Source organism: Chiloscyllium punctatum, chromosome 5 (assembly GCF_047496795.1).
Source record: "Chiloscyllium punctatum isolate Juve2018m chromosome 5, sChiPun1.3, whole genome shotgun sequence".
NCBI lineage: Eukaryota > Metazoa > Chordata > Chondrichthyes > Orectolobiformes > Hemiscylliidae > Chiloscyllium > Chiloscyllium punctatum.
The window spans coordinates 33720174-33743531 of record NC_092743.1 but is presented as its reverse complement, the minus strand read 5'-3'; the positions used below and the strand labels follow the sequence as shown (position 1 = coordinate 33743531).

Sequence of the window (23358 nt, the reverse complement as noted above, 5' to 3'; positions counted from 1 at the left end):
TGACTCCCAATTCCAACTTGTACAGTGAAAATACAATTCCTTTTGCCTGCCAGTTTGCTCTCATTCCATTTGTATCATTCATCTTTCTTTGTTGATCTCTCAACCTTTCCTCAAAATTGCTGCTGCTCTTGGCGATAAAAAGCCTCTTTTAACCTTGAATTGTTTCTCTCTCCAAACCTGCTGAGCATTTCTCATATTTCATTTTTTTCATTTCACATTTCCATCATGAGCAATATTTTACCTATTTCAAGGATATATGGCCTAATGTTGCTCTGTTTGTATGTTAAATAAACCAATAAAAAGTAAATCTACAGCAAGACCACCATACTTCCATTTAATTCTTAAAGCCAAGGCAGCTAGAGTTACTGCTTTGCCCTGTTTGCTTGTTCACAAAGTGTTTGCAGCAACAAGGAGGCCAGTCAACCCATCATGTTTGTGTTGTCATGTTTCGCAGAGCCTGGATGTTTACATTGACAGTTTTTAGCATTCTTGCCTCTTTGAATGTTAACCCGAGCATCAATATCATGGCGTAAACAAATCAATGACTGAAAAATGGATTTAAACCTAATGTGCATGGGGCATCCTGCACTATGCCGTCCGAATATCATAAATTATTACTTTTTGTGCTGGTAGTCAGACATTTTAGCATTTTGCAAAATGTTGAGCACAGCATTCCAAGAGAGTTGAATTAACATCAACACAGACCTAGTCATTAACCTAGTGTGCTTCAACAAATATGTCATTTAAACTAATTTAATCCCCTCAGTTGTTCAGGCTGACTAACTCCTTCCAACAGATTCCTCAGACTCAAATGTTTAAATAAACTATTTCAAATGAAATAAAATTAGCAAATCATTTTGGTGTAATTTCAATTTTTTTTGAAGGAGTCTGACTATTTGGAGAAAAACCAGGAAGAACTGCTTCTTTGAGTGAAGATCCTGATGGAAGAATTACTGCTTGATTTAAAATAACAACTTAATACTGAGGGGTTACTGCATTTTTGAAGTTGCTATCTTTCAAGTGAAATGGTAATACGCTGCCTGTCTATTTTGGTGGTTCAGTGAGCGTACTGTTCCAATGCCATTGTCATAAGAAGCTGTTTTGGGGGAAACAAAGTGTCACTGCACTAATAATGCAGAATCCTAGGTTTGTCAGCTGGGAACATGGGTTCAAATCCCACCGTGGCAGATGATTGAATTTGTACTAACTGGACAGGCCACATTAAGTCATAACAGTATGGTAAATGAACTCCTGGTGTGTGTACAAGATGGCTTTTTTAGACCAGTACGTTGAGGAACCAACTCAGAACAAGCTACCCTTTATTTGCTTTCTTGGAATGAGAAAGGGTTAATTAATAACCTAGTTGTAATAGGTCATTTAAGAAAAAGTGACCATAACCTGATGCAGTTCTTCACTAGCATTGGGATTGGACCAATTCACTTTCAAACTAGAGTCCTAAATCTAAACGAATGAAACTGCAAAGGTTTGAGAGTTGAATTGGCTATGATAGACTGGGCAACTTCATTAAAAGGCATGGTTATTATTTAAGAAATGAAAAAATGCATTGCAGCAGTTATACGTTCCGTTTAGCTTAAAGAGCAGTAAGAAGCCTGTTTCCACGCTGTAATGTAATCTAATCTAATCTAATCTAAAAAGCGACTCATGCTTAACAAAAGAAATTCAGGATAATATTTGACTGGTTAGCCTAACACCAGGTAGGAGAAAAAAAAACTGGAATCTCACATTAAGAATGTGATCACACAATACTTAGAAAATCCCAATGGAATCACACAAATTTATGAAAAAAAAATGTTTTTGATAAACCTATCAGAGGCTTTTGAGAATATAACTTGAAGAATAGAGGATGAAGAACCAGTGGAGAGAGTGTATTTGGATTTTCAGACAACTTGATAAGCCTGACATGAGGTTATTATACAAAATGTAAGTACATGAGAATGGTGATACTATGTGGCATGGATTTAGTTGGTTAGCAGACAAGAATCAGTAGAAATAAATGGGTTGTTTTTGGAGTGGAAGGCAAAGTCAAGTAAGGTTTCACAGAGCTGAATATACAGGTTCCAGCTATTTAGAATGTATATCAGCAATTTAGGTGAGGAAATTAAGTCTAATGTTACCATGCTTCCTTCAATGGAAAACTAGGTGGGAGTGAAAGTGGTGAGGAGGACATAAAAAGGCTTCAGGGTGATTTTGTTAAGTGAGTTGGAAATACTTCACAGTATCATGTGTATAAATGTGAAGTTATCCACTAATGTAGGAAAAAAAGGAATAGTGAAGTATTGTTCAACTGATTATAGATTGGGAAAGGTTGATGTTCCAAAGGACCTGGGGGTCATTGTACACCAGTCACTGAAAGCAAGAATGCAGATGCAGAAGAAAGGTTACACCTGAAACATTGACTTCTCTACGACCTGATGCTGCCTGGCTTGCTGTGTTCTTTCAGCCTCCTCCTATCAACCATGCAGATGCTGCGAGCAGTTCCAAAGACAGGTGGAGTGTTAGTTTAACTACAGGATCAAGGAAGCCTTACAGCATCTGTACTGGTAAAATGTTCTATCACAGAACGCTGTCGAGACAAAGTCACTGAATATATTTGAGAAAGAAATAGTTTTATGGAAGATAAAAATGTCAAGTGTATGAGGAGAGAGCAGACCTATGGCATTGAGGTTGAGGGTAGTTCATGAGTAGATTAGATTCCCTACAGTGTGGAAACAGGCCCTTCGGCCCAACAAGTCCACGCTGACCCTCCGAAGAGTAACCCACACAGACCAATTTCCCTCTGACAAATGCACCTAACACTATGGGCAATTTAGCATGGCCAATCCATCTGACCTGCACAGCTTTGGATTATGTTGAATGACGCAGCAGACTTGATTGGGTGAATGGTCTACTCTTTTCTGTTTTGATGTCGAAGCCAACATTCCTCCCTCAGCCAAAATAAAGAAAAATTTGTTTTCCTTGTTGATGTGTAAAAAAATGACTGACATTAGTTCAGTGCCCCAGCCAGTGGTTAGCACTGCTGCCTCACAGCGCCAGAGACCCAGGTTCAATTCCCACCTCAGGCGACTGTCTGTGTGGAATTTGCACATTCTCCCTGTGTCTGCGTGGGTTTCCTCCGGGTGCTCCGGTTTCCTCCCACAGTCCAAAGATGTGCAGGTCAGGTGAATTGGCTATGCTAAATTGCCCATAGTGTTAGGTAAATGGGTAAATGTAGGGGAATGGGTGGGTTGCAGGTCGGTGTGGACTTGTTGGGCTGAAGGGCCTGTTTCCATACTGTAAGTAATCTAATCTAATCTAATCTAGTCTAATTAAAACTATTAAAATTGATTCATTTGTTACCTGCACGATTTTGCTGTACGAAACATGACTGGCTGTGTTTCCTACCTCGTAACAATGAGTGATCTTCGGTACAGATTCTAAATGCTTTAGGCTATCCTAAAATATTCAAGTTTATTCTTTAATTTTTGGCTAAATTTTGGAGAATTGTCAGCTTATATAGTGAGACGCTGCACCATAATGTGACACGAAGCAGCCCACGTATAAATGCTTAATTTGGACTTAAAGCTTCCATTATAGTGACCAGATTTTAATGTCACTCTTGGTAGGTGACTGCATTACTATCTAAACAGATTATTCTGTTCCCTAATGAAGCTTAACATGAACTGTAAGTGCCTGACGATGAAGAACTAAGGTCGATTGCCCATGTCGAAATATACAAATTGGGAGCAGTAATAGGCCAATGGAGATGGAGAAGTCGACATTTCGGGTGTAACCTATGCTGCCTGGCTTGTTGTGTTCTTCCAGCTTCCTGCCTGTCTACTTCGGATTCCAGCATCTGCAGGTTTTTTGTCACTATTCAATAAATTCATGGCTGATTTGTTTTCTCTCAAATTTCACTTTCCCATCAACTCCAATCATCTTTTATTTCTGTTAGGCAAGAGAATCAATCCACCTGCACTTCAAATTATTCCTTAATCCCATCTCCATTGCACTCTTAAGGCAGACAGTTCCAAAGTTGCGCAGCCCTTTGAGAGAAAAAAACACATTTCCCCTCAACTTAGTTCTAAAAGAGGGTACCCTTTTAAAGTTGAAAATGTGGCAAATGTAAATACAGTACCTTCCATCACCCCAATCCACCCCACCCCACTAAATTGCACTCTATGCAATTTTGGTCAGCTTATTTAAGGAAGGATGTAAATATATTGGAGGTGGTTCAGAGGAGGTTTACGAGAGTAACACCTGAAATAAGTAGGTTGTCTTATTGTAGGACAGGCTGGACTTAAATTTTTTAAAGACAGAAGTAGATAGATTCTTAATCAATAGATCGATGGTTAATCAATAGATAGATATTCAAAGGTTATCAAGGGTAATGGGGATGTGGAATTTGAAACACAAACACATCAGCCATGATCTGAATGAATTGTGGAACAGGTTGAAGAAGCTGAATGGTCTACTTCTGCTATTTAGTTTGCTTATATTCCATGATGCCTTGCAACTGTCGGTCTGCTCTAACTCATGTTTGGACACTCCAAGGGTTAAATGGAGATAATTATACTGAACTTGGTGATCGCTTTGCATTTGGTTGATGTATGGGTATTTTATTAAGGGCAGAGAACTGTTAAGTAGACTCCTGATTTTTACATAAATTAGTGAAAAAGCCATGAATCAATGCCAGAGCCAGTTACATCCCAAATAAAGTTTGTTTGTATCCATCTCCTGAGGAAGTGTCAAGGCAGTCTGAATATATTTTGGAGACCAAAGGCTTTGAAAAATATCGATACAGGTTAACAAAAGCAATTTCCAGTATATAAAGGGATAAAAATTGAATGTTAAATCCAGTATTCAGCGTGGTGGGTCAGTGAAACGTGTCTGAATTCTGAATATTTGAGCTCATGGCACAACTGGTACTTCAGTATAATTTTGTTAAATGCCATTCCTACAGTTAATGTTTTGTTGGCTTGAATTTCTGCTGTGAGTGCCAGCTGATGTACATTGAATGAGCTTGTATGAAATTCTTTCCATTTGTTTTTTGTCCAATTATTAACCTGTTTGAAACAAACAGGTTATTGAACAAAAGGAAAGATGTGATTGTACTGGAGGGGTCGCAGAGAAAATTCGCCAGGCATTGCTGTGAAGATAGGCTGGATAACCTCAGGTTGTTTACTTTAGAGCAGAGAAGGCTTAAAGGGGACCTGCTTAGCGTGTATAAGATTGAGGGGCATGGACAGGGTGGATAGAAAGCCTCAGCTCAGCTCATCATTGTGACGGGGAACCTCGCAACCTTTAAAAAGTACTTGGATGAGTACTTTAGAAATGTCATAACACTCAAAACTACAGGCAGGAAAGTAGATTTAGATAAGTTATTTGTTGGTGCAGACTTGATAAGCCAAAGGTCTCTTCTGTACTGTGAGATTCAATAGTTCTATTCTATGGTTAACACCTCCACTAAAATAGTGTAGAAAGGAATTTCACATCACAATGTGTTCAAGATTCACTGCTATCCTGTAGCAGTGTATTGAGGCTGCTGCCTCAGTTTTATTTTCATTTTCTTACAGTCACACCCTCAACAATATATTTTATCCACCTCAGTGTAATGTTGCTGATACACATTTTCAACAATGTGAGGTCAATCCTGAGCATTTCAAGAGCTCCTTATTTAAAATCTGCTTCAATCTGTAATTCCTGCTCAGATCCAGGAGCTCCATGTAGCCCAGGATAGACTATTATGAACATTTAAACCTCATTTATTCACTGAATAAAGACCGAAAGAACTGCAAATGCTGTAAATCAGAAGCAAAAGCAGAAGTTGCTGGTAAAGCTCAGCAGGTCTGGCAGCATCTGAGAGTTCTGAGGAAGTGTCACTGAACTCAACGTTAACTCTGATTTCTCTGCACAGATACTGCCAGACGTGCTGAGCTTTTTCAGCAACTTCTGTTTTTGTTTATTCATTTATGTCAGTCGAAGTAAGGTGTGGCTGCAAAAGCTGAATATCAAGTTAGCAGATGCTGATGATCTTTGTCACTTTCAGGTGATATGTGGGATGACTTAAACAGAATATGGAGCTATGTATTAATCGTTCTGAAATGTGAACTCAGCCTTACTTCAACCATGTGACCTAATCATCTCTCACACTGTCTAAGTGTATAGATACTTTGAAAAACATTCTAAGTTCCAGCCAACAAATGGTGTATCTATGGGAATATAATTGCTTTCTTAACACTTGTTTGATGTGGACTAGAGAAACGTTATAACATACAATGTCAAATACCTTGCATTAATCCACAAGTGCACCTCAGTACTTGAAATTTGAATGTACGTACCAAAAGCCAAATAATGAATTTATGAGCTATTCAGAATAGCCTAACTGTTATAATTGCTGAAAATACTGGAAATAGCCAGCTGGTCTAGCAGCATCTGTTGAGAAAGTTAGTGTTAACATTTCAGGTTGATGATCTCATTGCAACTCCTGAATTTTCATTCAGTTAAAGCTATTTTGAATGGAAGGATTAATAGCCTCAGACCCATTAATGTGCCATATTGCCTAGTCAGTCAACAAGAACTCCCTGGACTGATCTGCTTGTTCGAATCTTGGCTAGGGTCTGTAGCAACCTTTCAGGGTTTCAATTAATTTTTTTAAAATTAAAGACTGGTAGCCAGAGGCTATTTGTGCCTCCACTAGCTCATGCTTTCACCCTGGTTCTCTTGTACCTTCTGTGGACCTCTGTGTTCATTGTAATATGCTTCCCCATTGTTCCCATTATTTCCAGATCAACTTTACCCGTTTTCTACTCTCCTGGGCTCTGCTGTCTCCACTGACCTGTCAAGGATGTACAAATTGTGGAGTGGGAACACACCTACCTTACTGACATCTATAATGTAGTACCTGTTTTCTTAAAATGTTGTTAAAACAAGTTTTACGTGCACCACTTTCATATTGCACATATTGCCATTTAAATGGGGATCTGGGATTGTTAATCTTTTGAAAAGAGAAAAAATAACTTGTGACTAATGCCCAACCCCCAGGTGAATAACTGTAATGCGCACTTCCTGTTTTGTTTTCTGTTTAATTTATCATTTGTAGCAGGCAAGTAAGTTGTTTGCTGAATCGTCCTTATATGTTGATTTTTTGTTTGATTCAGAGACAAATTATCAATAGTGACCCTCAGGTTAAGCCACTGTCTAATGAGAATGCAGTCTTCTGGAACAAGGTCAACTTTATTTTTATTTACTTATCGGCACTTAGCTGTCTTTGGGTCACTCAGTTGTTTTTGCTTTAGGTTTGTGTGCAACTGTTCACTCTGAAGTGTATCTGCAGTTATCTCTGCCTATGTACCAAACTAACTATCCACATTGGGTGACCACCTTTGGGTTCTGTGCTAAGATCTTGGGCATCTGGTAGAAACTGGAAGCCAGGGTGGGGGGGGTGACCTTTGAACAGGTGAGAGTAGCACCATGCGATCTTTTGCTTCCGGGTTAGTTTAAAGGTAGCAAGGCATCATTAATGAGAAGTAGCTTTATGGAATGGAATAGCCAAGTTAAACCTGCAAACTCTTAAGAAATTCACTTCTGAAGCTGGAGAGCTGTAGTGTAGGGCAAAACCCACAGTATGATTTGCAGTAAGACAGTAGCCCCACACAGTGTGATTTGCCTCAGCACTCATCAGCACTGCCACAAGGAACAGCTCTGCCTGCATAATAAAATTAAAGGTATTTAAACCATTTCATCATTTGAGTTGCATTATTGGGGACTGAACTATGCTAAGTTCTTATGGGGAATCATCTTGCATCTGTGTATCTTGAATATAACAAAAACCAGATCATTAGACTGTGCAAGAACACACTTGATCCTCCTATGCTCTCATTAGTAGAAGAAAGTCACAAAGTGCCTGTCTTGTCTTCTCCATTTTCAAATATTCATGATGGGTAGGGATTTGGTCACAGACCAGGGTTGTTCCAACTCAGCAAACCATAGTGATGAGTATGCATAAAGTTTCTATATACTTTATCCACCTCTCTGTGCATTCTGGGCCCTACTCTGTATAATTTAGGGGAAGTCCCGTACTGCACATGGAGGCATAGCAAGACTCCAGCTGCTTAAATGTTTTTTGCTTTAATGCTTTTATAAGGAAGAAAGTAAATTTTTTAAAATGCTCGACAATCTTCATTGGCCTTCTAATCCATATGGGCCCATTTATCCTTGTAGTCCCTCCTGTACTTTGGCTTCCAATATCCAATCGAAAATTCACTCTTTAGCTTTAAATCATGTAAAAAAACAAATCAGGAAAGATGCATCATCAGGTGTGGCTCAGCCTATAACTCACTTCCATGACTTCTGGACTCTTCCTGTCTGTTTCGCTAAGTGTTGGAAGCACCGATATGAAGTTATGGCGTGATTTCAATATTGAATGAAGTTAGGGTTTGAGACCAAGAGTGGTAATGTTCTGCATGTAATTCAGGCTTTAGTTAAGTATATGCATTATTATTTGTTGAATATATTGTCTGTATTCTAATTCACTTCGCACAGTTCTTCACATATTTGTAACTATATTAGCACATATTTTAATATACTAACTCACATGCAGAATTTGTTTTTGCTTATTTTGTATTTCAATCCCATTAATGGTACATTGATCTCTGGCTTCTGTTCCCAATGTGCAGAACAATTTCTTCTCCTTCACCCTTTGTAGGCGGTTTTTACTGTTTCCAAAAACTAAAAGCCCTGTAAGTAAACAAATAAGTTTTGTATAGTTTGATATCTTTGTCCATATAACTATCTAAATGTGTAATAATGTGTCCATATAGTGGAAGAAACCATGTCCACAATCAGATGAAGCTTGCCCCTGACTGTTGACAATAATTGAATTGAGCTTGATGTTCATAATTGTGTTCCTAATGTACATGTACTCAGATTAAGAAGATTTTTTTTAAACTGCTGTCAATTTTGCACTAACCTAGCCATTTTATTGAGAGACCGCAGGATGGTTTGCGTGGGAAATAAACACACTGTTACCCTGGTATAATAGAAAGATCTATTTTAAAATTGCAGCTGAGACTCATTGTAGAGGTACTGTAATGGAAACCATGCTGTTCTTAACCTGGCAGAACCAAGTGCTGATACTAAGAACCCAAAAACATAAATCATTGCAATCCCAATACTGGCTTGGCTGAGGAGTACCTTGGAGAGATATGTAAACATAATGAAATGTTAGTGTCGAATTCCAAATTCTTAATGGCTGAGAGATGGGGTCCTAGTACGATCTGAAGCCAAAAGATCATTAAAAATGTGCGAAAGGCAGCAGTTTTTAAAGGGAACCTTAATTACAGTAGCAGTTTGTTTGCAATGCAGGACACAAACAGCCTAATAAAGTGACTGCTGTTTTTATGCCACTGCTATTAAAGCTGAGTAATTGATTGTGCATTGTGCACATTAGGAAATTGTGATGATGCAGAGTGAGTTTTTCATTGAGAATAAATCAGTTTGCTTCATAATGTTGGAAACAAGGCTCACATTTCTGATTTTATTCCATTGGAGATGCTTCCTTCTTTATGAAGACAACCTAATATTAGAATAAAAGTATTAAAAACACTAGTGGAAAACAAAATCTTATTTCCAACCACCTGATTTTTCTTTTTCAGTGTTATAAATGCCTAGCAGGAAGTGGAATCAAATGCTAGTAAAGTACAAAAGATTTTTTTGTCTCAGTTTGTAGTTTGTGCTGCTGCTACTCTTGAATCCAGAAGAGATGCTGAGAAAAGTAATTTTCATAAATTGATCATGTTCTCTTTGTCTAGTCCTCACAGCTGCACTGTAATTTTGCTGTCAAGCTGCAGATGGTGCTGGACTCCCCCATCTTGAAAAAAGGTTATGTTACATTGCTGATGATGTCACTGGGCCACAACTGGTAAAAATTTCGTAGGTCCTACCTAACTTTAGCAAGAGCCTCATCAAAGCTCTGAGTTGCTGTCGCAAGAGTTGTGGCAGCCAGGAACACAATGGTTTGCAACTAGAATTTGCAAATTTTGACCCCTCCCAGGTACAATTTCCACCCCGTACCCCTCCCCAGATGAACAAGATTAAAACCTAAGACATCGTGTTTACAGTAGCTGGTCTTATGGTTCAAGGAAAGTTTATTCCGTCATTGTCATCATGTCTAACAGATCTTACATATATTATATTTATTACGTTATTTTACTTAGCTATGTTATAATATGTGCATGAGTTATTTTTTATTTGTTCACAGCTAGGCTACTTTCTTTGTCAATCCCTAAATGCCCTTCAGATTATAAGATTGCCTTTTGGCCTTCTATAGGGGAAATTGTGTGTTGGGCCTTCACAAGGGGGAATGAGTGGAAGTGGGCAGTCTGGGTATTGCACAGTATGCAGATGGGGCCCAGTGCTAACAGTGTCCACTGTGAGCTGTATTCCCCATCAACACTTGCCATTCTTTAGATGTGAAGTGCAACTGCAAAATGGCTAGAACAAAGGCTAAGATGGACAGACAGTTAGTATCGATTTGATGAGCAAAAGCAAAGAATTTATGTTTACTTGGCTGTAAGGGCATCGAAGGAATAAATACATGCAATTGGGTCATTGCTCATTTGCTATGCATGTAAAGTGACAATGCTTACAAGTCAAACGCTAGTCAAAGGCAATTTGCACCATGTTATTGTGCTTACAACTTGAGCATAGGCATCTCTATGATCATGATGTTATCAGCACTGACCATACAATATAGCAACAGAAGTAAGTCATTCAGCCTATTGAGAATGTTCCGCTATTTAATGAGATCATGGTTGATCTGATAACTCTTAACTCCACTTTCATGCCTTTTCCCCCTTATGGATTAAAAATCTGTATGTCTCAGCCTTGAATATACTTTACAAACTGACCTCGACAACTCCATGCAGTAAAGAATCCCACATATTAAATGCCCTCTGAGACAAACTTCCTCCTCATCTCTGTCTTAAAATGTGTGATTCTTTATTCTGAAATTATAAGCCATTTTGACTCCTGGACTGATCCCTGTGTCACACCACTTGTTACAGGTTGCCATTCTAAAAATGTCCCCCTTACCTCAAGTTTATCTTCTATTTGTTAGCCAATCTTCTATCCATGCTAATATACTACCTCCAGCATCTCTCATTTTATTAAGTAACCTAATTTGTGGTACTTTATCAAACACCTTCTGAAAATTCAAATATGTTACATCCACTTGACCTTTATATGTTCTGCTTGTTACCTCAAACAATCCTAGTAAATTTATCAGGCGTGATTTCACCTTCAAGAAGTCATGCTGATCTACTTCATTATATTATGCATTTCTAAATGATGTGCTCTTGCATCCTTTGTAATAACCTCTAATAGTTTCTCAGTAACAAATGTTAAGCTATCTGGTCTACAGCTACCTTTTTTATTGCCTCCTTTGCTTTTGAAATCAAGATATTACATTGGCAGATTTCCAATGCTGTGGGACTTTTCCAGACTCTATTGACTCCTGGAAAACTACTACCAGTGCCTTCACTATCTCTGATATTTTAACACCCTAGGATGCATCCCATCAGGTCCAGAGAACTTATTAATCTTTAAGCCAATTAGTTTTCCTCTTATTTTCTTCTAGTGATAGTTATTGTTTTCATTTCTTCTCCTGGTTTTGCTCTTAATTATTTAGTAATTTAGGGGTGCTATTAGTATCTTCTACTATGGAAACTAATGAAAAGTATTTATTCCACTCCTCTGCCACTCTGCCTTTCCTGGTTCCCTTAATTATTTCCCCACCCTCATTCTGTAAGGGGAACTATTCATGTTCACTTTGACTTCTGTTTTCCTTTTTATATATTTAAAGAAGCTCTTGTTGTCTGTCTTGGTATTACTTGCAAGTCTGCCCTCAAAGTTTATTTTTTCCTTCTGTTATTATTTTGGTTGTCCTTTTAATATTTTTAAGAATTTTCCCGATCTCCAGGCTTGCCATTAATCTTTGCCAAATTGTTTTTTTCTTTTAATATGATGTTCTCCTTAAGTTCCCTGGATAGCTATGGTTGACTTAATCCCTTCCTCTCTGGTATGTAGTCTTACAGTGAGCCATGAATAATGTTCTTAAACGTCTACTACTGTTCCTTAACCGCCTTTGCTGCTAAACACCTGATTCACTCCATTCCAGCCAGCTGTGCCCTCATTCCTTTGTAATTACCCTTATTTAAGTATAGCATAGTTGTTCCCAACCCCACTTACTCACTCTCAAAGTGAATGCAAAATTCTACCAAGTTGTGGTCACTGTTTCCTATGGGATCTTCCACTTTGACATCATCTATTAAGCCTTCCTTATTACATATCACTAACCTGAACTCTGGATCCACAACATACTGTTTCAGGAAACTATCCCAAATACACCCTGAACTCTACCTCACAGCTTCTTCTGCCAGTCTGACTATTCCAATCTACATCAAAATTGAAGTCACCCATGATTTGTTATGTGCTCTGATTATCACTGGATCCTGTCCTACTGGATAACTATTAGGGAACCAATAGACTGTCATCTCAATATCATCTCAACCTTTTTATTTCTTAACTCCACCCCTATGGATTCATCATCTTCTGATTCAAGATCATTTTTTGGTATCAAAAATACACTAATTGTGCTTGCCTACCAACCTTCCCTTCCTACCTGATCTAGAGGAGGCAGGAGGCTGGAAGAACATAGCCAGCAGGCAGCATCAGGAGGTAAAGAAGTCGACGTTTTGGGTATACAGGTAAACCTCCTTCAGGAAAGGAGCTGGGGTGGGGGGAGCTGCGGATTAAGGGAGGGAGGAGGTTTAGGTGGGAAGAGAAGCAGGATGGTGAGGTAGTGATAGGTGAACATAGGTAGTGGGTACTACCTGGTTGGTAGGAAGGGATGAATCTAATTGGTAGCTAGAAGCAAGGATCAGTAGGTGAATGGAAGAGAGGAAGCAGGGCTAGAAAGGGACTCGGGGGATCAGTAGGAAGATTGTTTGAAATTGGAGAATTTTGAATCCTCCAAGCTGTAGGCTGCCCAAGCAGATGATAAGGTGGTGTTCTTCCAATTTACGGTCTGGTTCACTGTGGCAATGGAGGAGGTTGAGGATAGAAATGTCGGAGAGGAAGTGGGAAGGAGCACTGGATACAGTAAACTGGGTTGGAGGAGAGGCAAGTAAACCTCTGTTTCAAGAAGTCAGATTCTCCTGAATATTTAGTTTCCAGCTTTGATCTTCATCTAATCATGTCCCTGTAATAGCTCTAAGACCATACCCATTAACCTGTATTTTTGCTGTTAGTTTATTAATTTGCTTTTGTATATTGTGAGCATTAAAGTAAAGAGCAAATCGTTGTGCCTTTTTACTATTTTTACCCTATCTGCTGCTGTTTTTCTACGTTTGTATACTCTGCTCTCTGAGTATTGTTATCAAAATAGCTGACCTTTTAATGCTGCCAAATCCTCTTGCTTTGTAAGTCTGGCTTCGCCCTGGTCCCCCAACCACCTAGTTATTCTGTTCACCAGCTTACTGGTCCCATTACAGTTAAAGTGAAGCCCATCCCAACAGAACAGCTCCCTTCTACCCCAATAGTGGTACCAGAGCCCCACGACCTGAAACTCATTTCACCATAACCAATCCTCGAGACACATTTAGCTCCTTGACCTAAGGTACTTTATGCCAGTTTACTTGGCTCAAGTATTAATCCCAAGATTATTACCTCTGATGTTGTGCTTTATAATTTAGTTCCTAACTGTTCAAATTTGCTCAGTAAAACCTCCTTTCTACTTCTAGCAGTATTGTTGATACCAATGTGAATGACAACTACTGGATCCCTCCCCTCCCTCTCCAAGTTCTTCTTCAGCCCAAAGGAGATATCCTTAACTCTGGCACCCCGGTAGGGTACAGCCTTTAGAACCCCAGCTCACAGCTGCAGACAGCAGTATTTATCCTTCTGATTCTATTGCCTCTACCATTCCTACCATTTCCTTCTCCAACTCCCTGTACCAAGATGCCATTGTTAATTCGCTCAACCACCCTGCAGTCCTTGCTCTCATCTGCACAGCTTACAACATCTTTCACTCTCGATTCTTGTCTAAGAAGAAGAAGGCAGATGCAGGATGACCAGGGCCAATGACAGGCCCAGGAAGAGGACTTGGTCGATGTTGAGGACAAGGAGTGTTCAGTTCAAAGGAGAGTTCTATGTGGGTGTGCAGGAGGCCCAGAGTTTTCTGGCTCAGTGCTAATGCAGGCTCTGTATGCTCTGGGGCAGAGACAAAACTATCAGGATATTGGTTTAAGGTGAAGGGGGAAGATTTTAAAAGGACCTAAGGGGTAACTTTTTCACACAGAGAGTAGCATGTGTATGGAATGAGCTGCTCGAGGAAGTGGGTACAATCACAATATTTAGAAGGCGTCTGGATGGGTATATGAATAGGAAGAGTTTTAAGGGTTATGGGCCAAATTGCTGGCAAATGGGACTAGGTAAGATTGGGATGTCTGATTGGTACAGACAAGTTGGACCAAAGGGTCTGTTTCCATGATGTATAACTCAGTGCAGGGAACTGAGAGCAGCAAGAATGGAGGCCCATCCTTTCCTGGTGGCTATATGGTTACAGCCCCTCTGAACTTCAATGCAGCCAGCTTCTTCCAGTGAGCAAGGGGTGACCTGTATGGGGTTTCTCAGTCATGCACCAACAAATGCATCAGGACAGGGGCCAGTGCCATCTACACAAAATCACACTAGTTTGTTTCGCCATAATGAGGTCAGTGCTGCAGTTGGGCAGTAGGATTTGGAACATACCTGGTTATCTTCAGGTGCAGGGTGCATTAGACTGTACACAGACATGGCATTGAGAGGGCTGTAACACAACACTGCAGAATTAATCAACAAGAATTAATGTGCATTAATGTTCCATTAAGGTGCAGGTGATCTGTGATCATTGTTCCTGGCGATGTGTGCCCACTACCCTGCCAGTTGGAATGACTCCTACAGCCTGGAGCACTTTCATGTAGCTGGTATGTTTTGAGGTTCCAAGACCTTATTTAGCTGGTTACAGGCAGACAAGGGCTACCCAGTGTGGATGTGGCTCATGTCACCATTGCACAACCCTTGATTGATGTGGTACAGATTTAATGTATGCCATGATCAGAGCCATGGTGGAACATTTTATGTAGCTAGTAGAAATGTAGTTCCACTGCTTGAATCAATCTTGGTGGGAAGTGGAGGGTAAAATGGAACTGGAATCAGGTGTGAGGGCGATATGGGGCTGAGTAAGCTGTTAGTGATACAAGTTTGGTAAATTTTTCTCTCCACAGACTTGCTGAGTTTCTCCAGTTTGGCAGGATATGGTGCAAAAGCTCACTAGGCCTTGCAGGGGAAATCCCTCCAAAAAGACTTGACATAACATGAACTTTGCCAATAAAAGATTCAACCCAAATGTCTATATTTTGCTATTGATTCCTTTGACCCAATTCATGAGGAATACGTTTGCTTCTGATGCACTCCAACTCAGAAATAGAATCTTCTAGCATGTATTAAAATTTAATACACTTTGTATTGGATGAGTTGTATATGTTGAATGGTCAACTTTGTAGTTTGATGATATTATATGTGTACTCTATCTAGTGGTGCAATATTCCTATATAAAACTAAAAGAGGATATGCTGGAAAATCTCAGCAGGTCTGGCAGCATATGTAAGGAGAGAAGAGAGCTGACGGTTCGAGTCTAACTGACCCTTTGTCAAAGCTCCTTTTTGTACCGATAAAGCAGTTGTGGGAAGGGACCCGGGTAGGCATGGAAAAATAAATGCTCCACTACCCCATGAAAAGGCAGGCATACCTAGGACCGATGCAGGTACCCATTGCTACACCTTTGATTTGGAGAAAATGGGATGAGTTGAAGGAGAAGTTGTTGAGAGAGAGAACAAATTCAGCCAGGTGGAGGAGAGTAGTGGTGGATGGAGATTGTTCGGGCCTCTTTTCAAGAAAGAAGCGAAGAACTTTCAAGCCATCTTTGTGTGGGATGGAGATGTAAAGAGATTGCACATCCATGGTGAATAGAAGGTGGTTAGGTCCTACGAATTGAAAACTGTCAATGTGTCGCAGGGCATCAGAGGAATCCCTGCTGTAGGTGGGGAGGGAGTGAACCAGAGGAGTAAGGATGGAGTCAAAGTAGGAGGAAATAAGTTCAGTGGGGCAGGGGCAATCTGATACAATGGACTTGCCGGGACAGTACTCCTTGTGGATTTTGGGGAGTAGGTAGAAACAGGCTGTCCGGGGTTGGGAGACTGAGGTTTGAAGCTGTGGGGAAGAGGCATCTGGAGGAAATGAGGCCAGTCACGGTGTTGGAGACAATGGCTTGATGCTCAGTGGTATGGTCATGCTCCGGGGGAGGTAGGAGGAGGAATCTGAGAGTTGGCACTCAACCTCTGCGAGGTAGGGGTCAGTATGCCAGACAACAACAGCAGCCCCTTTGTCAGCTGGTTTGATGCCAAGGTTGGGGTTGGACCTAATGGAGCGAAGGGCAGAAAGTTCGGATGGAGAGAGGTTGGAATGGGTAAGAGGGGCAGGAAATTGTCCTGGCGGTGGTGTCCAATTAGAGGTGGAATGTTGGAGGGATGTGAAAGGATCTGTGGAGCAGAGGGCGGTCTCTTGCCCAAAGAAGTGAGCACGAAGGTGATGGAAGAAGAGCTCAGCATCATGTCGAGCCTGGAATTCATTGAGGTTGGGAGGTAAGGGTACGAAGCTGAGTCCTTTGCTGAGAACAGCACGCTCAGCCTCAGGGATGGGAAGGTCAGAGGGTATGGTGAACACACGGCAAGGGCTGGGGCTGGAAGAGATGGAATTCGAGGGATTGGGACTGTTGGAAGGTGGAGGGTGGGCAGAGGTGTGGATGAGAAGTTGAAGCTTGTGTTCCTTAACATCTGCAAGAAACAGGAAAAGTTTGGAGTTAAGGTGTCGACTAATACGAAGGATGAAATGAAACTGTGGACCAGGACAGCTTTGAGAGAGAGTAAGTCGGTGCTGCTAGAGAGAGGCGCGTGGCCCCGAGTGTGGCTTTTAGGATGCAGCGAGAACAGCAGTTGGAAAAATATTGTATATCGTTCAAGTATCTGTAATCCTAGAGGCTGCATGCAAGATGGAATTTGAGTTGAAATCCACGTGGAGTAAGTCAGAGGCGAAGACAGTCACTGAGGAAGGAAGTATGGCTGGGGAAGCGAGTCTTAGTAAATACCTTGTCTAACACTGAGAGAGAAAAGGAAAGCAGAGAAGGTGGACAGGGGGAGAGAGACAAATGAAAATCCTGTAGGAGAGAAGAGCAGTACTTCTTCAGGGTAGGCATTCCTGGAAGAGAGGTGGCAATGGGTTAAACACTGGATAAAAGCAAGTTACTGCAGATGCTGGAATCTGAAACCAAAAGAGAAAATGCTGGAAAATCTCAGCAGGTCTGGCAGCATCTGTAAGGAGAGAAAAGAGTTGACATTTCGAGTCTAACTGACCCTTTGTCAAAGCTTTTATTCCTGTATAAAACTGATTTCTTGTAGTAGCTCCTCACCCTTCTGCCTCCTCCATGAAATTACTGATCCATATTAACCTGCACCTACACCTGCACAGCTTTTCTCTCTCAAACTTGTATCTAGTTAAAGAAATAACCTTTCACCCAGTTTCCATTTAATTCTCCAGTATCTTTTTTATAATCTCCTAGTTGACCCACTGCCAGTTTAATCTATGTTCCATAATTCCCCACTGCCATACTAGTCATTACTAGAGGAGCACCCTTAGCCTCTGAGGCCACATTTGAACTTTATTTCCAGTCCCTGTGAGGTCAGTTTAGCTGCCTTTTTTACTCTCTTCACAAAATAAACTACTGAATCCCACAGTACTGTCAGTGGCTGAATTTAGTCCCTACATCTGTGTAAGAGATTTCTAATATTACTTAGTAGAAGCACTGAGGATCACAAACACAGAATTACAGCACTTCATTACTATGCTGAGCTAGCTGATAGCACACAGAGGCCATGTTTGGAAATTCTAATCTTGTATCAGATTAACTGTGAATAATGATGTAGGTGATATTGGTAATAATGGTAGTTGCAATTGGTGCTGATTCTCTTCCAACTACAGTAGAGTATGTTGATTTTTTTTTAACGCAGATTTTATTTCAGTTTCTCAATTTTCTCCTTCTCTGGAAACTAGTGCTTGAGTACAGTTCAACAGGTAACAGCTGCATTCTCAACCAAATGTCAAACTGGATATGACTTTTGCTTGTGATTCAGAAGCTTGTGGGTTCAAGTCCTATTCTGAAATCTTCTATAACATAGGCTTGATGTGGAGGTGCTGGTGTTGAACTAGGGTGGACAAAGTTAAAAATTACACAACACCAGGTTATACTTCAACAGGTTTATTTGAAAGTACAAGCTTTCGGAGTGCTCCTTCATGTACTTTCAAAAAAGCCTGTTGGACTATAACCTGGTGTTGTGTGATTAATAATATAGGCTGACATCACGTTGCGGTATCAAAGAATTGCTGGCCCATTACACCTGCTGTTTTTAAGTTGAGAATTTTAACCGAAGACCCAGCTGCTGCTCTGTGGTGGATGTAAAAGAACCTGTGGCACCATTTGTAGTGGATATGAGTGTTCCTCTACTGCCCTGGCCAATGTTTATTCCTCAACTAACATAATTAAAATAGATCTTTTTCAGTAGCTATTTGTGAAAGCTTGCTGTATAAATTGTTAAGTGACAGCAATGGTGAGTACACTCCAAAAGTGCTCAATTGTAAGTAAAGTACTTTGAGATGCTCTGCTATCATGATAGAGACCATATAAATGTGATGACCTTCGCTAGTGAGTACCAGTTAAATCTTAATGTGTCGAAATCTCAAAGTGAGCAAGATCACTGACCACAGCCTTGGAACTATATCACTATTCTTCCTTTGCCACTCAAATTCCTAACAGCTCTGCAGATGTAACTGCAACACATGGACTGCAATGATTGAAGAAGTTGACTACTTAACCCCCAGCCCCACATCTCACCATGCCCCCAGCCTCTGATACACAATTGGGATGCACAATAATTGCTGGTCTCTCTGGCAATGCCCAACTTCCAAGAAAGTATGTTTCAAAAACTAATTATTAAATTTGAGGTTTGGTTGACAGTAGGGAGGAGAGGTTGTTACTGTAAATTCCTACTGGCAATTATCCAACTGAAATAAATTTGGTTTTACATTCACACAGATCCAGATTTTTTTTTGACTATATGAAAGAAAGTCAAGGAGATAATCAAATTTTGTGAGGCTTGAGGGAAACCTAGTTTCCACTGCTGACTAAGTAACCATAATGCATATATTCAAGATTATTAGGAATGGAATACTCTAACAAGGTGATGCTTTATGTAGAGTTTATTTGAAATTGATGAATTAGATTTTTTTTAAAGAAAAAGAATAAATTGATACTGGAAATGTACAAGGAAGTGGAATTGAATTACCTGGCGCTTGCTGATAGTCTGCTACCAACACAGGAGTGTTTGAATCAAGTGGCTTCACTCTCTGCTGTAGATTCTACGATGCTGTTGCTGTCCATAACTTTTCTTTTGTCTTGTAGGGAAACCAATTCAGATCAAACCCAGATTTTGATTGACTTCTGCTGATGTTCCATTGCAAAACCATAGCAACATTAACCAAGTAGCAGAAAGAGGACTTGCTTGGAATGGTTTATTCACCTTGAACTGTTTGGACAGCAAGCAGAAGAGACATTTCCGACTATTGTTTTGCACGATCATTTTCTGTGGTGCTTTCTTGTCCCACTGCTGTAAGAACCCAGATTATGGCCTTATCGGGACATTGCAATTACAAATCTAGCAGTGTTTGCTATTCATCTACACCTACCATTCAAGGGAAATAAGTCATTTAAGCAATGATTCTAGTATGAATCAATGCTTAGTTTCTGAGCCTCAAGGATGTCTTTCAGGTTTGATTTTCTCTCTCACAACAGTGGAGCAACATTTAAAAATTGTGGTTTTTATATTGTTGTAGATTCTGAATTTGTTCAAACAAAAGCTCAGTTTTATTAAATATTGCAAGGTTTTGATTCTTGTTATTTTGTATGATGTGTCTGGTGTGCATTATTGGAAACATTAACATGCTCGATGGGTAACGTAATGGGAACTTTACTCCATACTCCAAGAGCACCTAATGTGGGAATTCTTGATGCTTACAGCGAATAGAAAAGTGATAACTGTTCCATTGCCTGTGGTAGAATCCTTATTGCTAAATAGACACAAAATTTGACAAAAAAAAAGTGAACCCAACCCAAGCCATTTCTAATGCCTTTGAGATTAGTTTGCATGCATGAAATAACTTCCTGATGCTATTTCAATACATTATTGTATCTACTTTTGGAATTTTTAATTACAGTAATGCTGATAATTGATGAAGGATGCATTTAGTTTTACATGTAGTGATGTCCACAAAGCTTATGAACAATTTGATCATTTAATATAGTAAGAATCTATTGTCAGTCTATATTTTAAGCTTCAAATTTGCAAGATTAACTGCTGCCATCTTATCCAAGATTTTAGAAAGGACAACATTTCAAAATATTGATGCTCAATGCATGGAACAGGATTCTAGTTTGTATCCCACACAGCTACGATGTACATAGTGAAGCTTGTGACATGGCAGAGCAGAAAAGAATGGAAGATTCACACAATTATGAAACTGGGCAATTCCTGGCACCTTCTGGCAGATGTGCGGGCCAATATTTGCCAAGTGGGTGCAGGCACCACTTACCATCTTTGCTGCTGTGTGCAAGACCAGGTCAACAAAGTAAAAAAACAAGGGCAGCTTACGTAGAACAATACTTCATGGATTAAAAAGGTTTTCATAGATGGTTGTCATTCCCATTGGCTTGGTTTGTGTGTATTGGGATATAAATTCTCATTTGTTAAGAGAAACAATTTGCAATTGACATATTTTAGCTTGCACATTGCAAGAAATCAACACTGAAGATTTTGATATTTAAACTTCAGTATCTCTGAACTGATTTGTTTATTGTGCCTAATTTGTAAAGAAATACACACACTTTACATTATAGAACCAAGAAGTAAACTGGATAAATTTTATAAATTTATATGTACTTGTAATGTCCAGGAAATTAATGGTGTTTCAACTTTTTCGCATCCACTCTAAGCTCAGTTTAACATCAAAGTGGTGCATAAGTTAAATTCAAGTCATAAACCAGAGTGGGCTTTGTGCAAAGCTTCTAGATCTTTGTGTACATTGGAACAATCTGTGTTGTGTTCTGAGCCTCAGACTTTCCCATTTGGTAATGTAAGAAGTAGATACACATCAATTTTGGATTTGTCTTTATTATTGCTGACTCTGTCTACGAGTTCGCTGACGACACCACTGTTGAAGGCTGGATCTCAAACAAAGACAAGACAGAATACAGGAAAGAGAATGCTTAGTGACATGGTGCAAAGATAATCACTCCCTCAATGTCAGCAAAACTAAAGAGCTGATCATCAACTTCAGGAAGCAAGAAGGACAGCACGGTCATATCTACATCAGTGGAGCTGATCAAGAGCGTCAAGTTCCTGGGAATGGCGATCATAAACCATCTGTCCTGGTCCACCCACGTTGATGTGACAGTCAAGAAGAACAACAATGCCTCCTCTTCCTCACGAGGCTAAGGAAATTCAGCATGTCCATTATGATCCTCACCAACTTCTACAGAGGCACCATAGAAAGCATTCTATCTGGATGCATCACGACTTGGTATAGCAACTGCTATGTCCAGGACCATAAGAACCTACAGAAAGTTGTGAACACAGCCCAGACCATCACGTAAGCCAGCCTTTCACTCGTTGATTCCATCTATACTTCCTGTTGCCACAAAAGGCAGCCAACACAGTCAAAGCCCCCTCCCACTCCAGTTATAATCTCTTCTAACCTCTTCTGTCAGGCAGAAGATACAAAAGCCTAAACACATGTAACAACAGGTTCACGGACAGCTTCTTCCTGGCTGTTATTAAACTTGTGATTGGAGCTCTCAAATTTCAAAGCTAGTGTTGATTTTGCTTTTTGTGCACCTTCTCTGCAGCTGTAACTTTGTATTCCTCACTCTGTTTCAATCACCCAATGGTCTCTGTATGTTATGATCTGCCTGTACTGGATGAAAAACAAAACTTTTCACTCTACCTAGATACATGTGACAATAATAAATCAAACAAAGTGTTGGTGCAGAGGAGCAAAGGTAGTGTAATGATATTCCTCTTAACATTTCATAAATTGGCATAGCATTACATACAATAGTCAATGTGCTGTGTCCTTTTCAATATGTTCATAATATAGTCCTTTTTTTTTTCATTGCTTGCATATTATTTCCTGGAGAATTCATTTCTGTTTAATACTTGTTAAATATGTTACATTTTTCCTTGCTATTTATAAACAAATGTTGGTGAAGATTGATGAACTTTTTTTTTCCAAAAAGTCAAACCTGTTTTTAACCTATTTTTGGAGCCTATTTTAATTTTGTAACTTTACAGAAGTGCGTATCTTACGCAGTCTCAATGTTTAATGAGTGTAGGCAGTCAACATTAACTAAATTGTGTCCAATTTTAATGGATCAAAGGTCAGTGAAGCATTAATTATTAACAAATGTAAGTTATAATGAAAGAAAGCACATGCATTTATCTAATGCATTCTCGGGCTGTTCTAATGCACAACACAATAAATGAATTATTTTTGAAGTTAAATAAGCTAATCTTCTCAAAGCAAATTAGATCAATGATAAATTTATCAACTGATGGGACTAGTTAAAGGATAAACGTTATCTTAACCAGGACTATTTTAAAAAACTCAGTGCCACCTTCAAAACCACTCTTCTTAGCAGCTCCTCTTTCTAAAATGATACCACAAAGACAGTATTCACACATCCTATTCAGGCTGATATAAAACTGAAGTGACATTAAGGAATTATTTATATCCTGAATTGTAAACTGAAGACCTTGAGGTCCCCAGTAGTCAGGGTTACCTTTCAATGTACTGGTGTATGCTGAGCAATCCCTGTCTGAGGCCACCCAGGTAGGCCTCAGGCAGGAAAGGACATTACACCTACTAGTCTGAAAGTGCCACACACTTTCATCTCCCATAATAGTTGCCCCTCTCTCATTCCAGGAACAAAATAGCCCATTAATATTACAGAAAGAATCAAGGTGAGTGGTGGGCTTATGGCATTCAGTTCCTCACCACTTATGTGGAGAGAATCCAGACCGTGTCCATCCCAAACAGCTAACTGCCTGTTTCCAAGCCCCTGGACTGGCATCAAAGGCTGTCCTTGACTTACTCTGC

At 39.8% G+C, this 23358-nt stretch overlaps 1 protein-coding gene across 1 annotated transcript in view; it reads left to right on the top strand.

Moving 5' to 3' along the window:
• zc3h3 (zinc finger CCCH-type containing 3) overlaps nt 1-19841 on the top strand; it is a 278128-nt gene extending 258287 nt beyond the window's left edge. Inside the window, exon 12 of the mRNA XM_072570014.1 lies at nt 19610-19841. Coding sequence (XP_072426115.1) covers nt 19610-19641 — 32 coding nt within the window. The 3' untranslated portion in view covers nt 19642-19841. The remainder of the gene's footprint in view (nt 1-19609) is intronic.
• The last annotated feature ends 3517 nt before the right edge of the window (nt 19842-23358 follow it).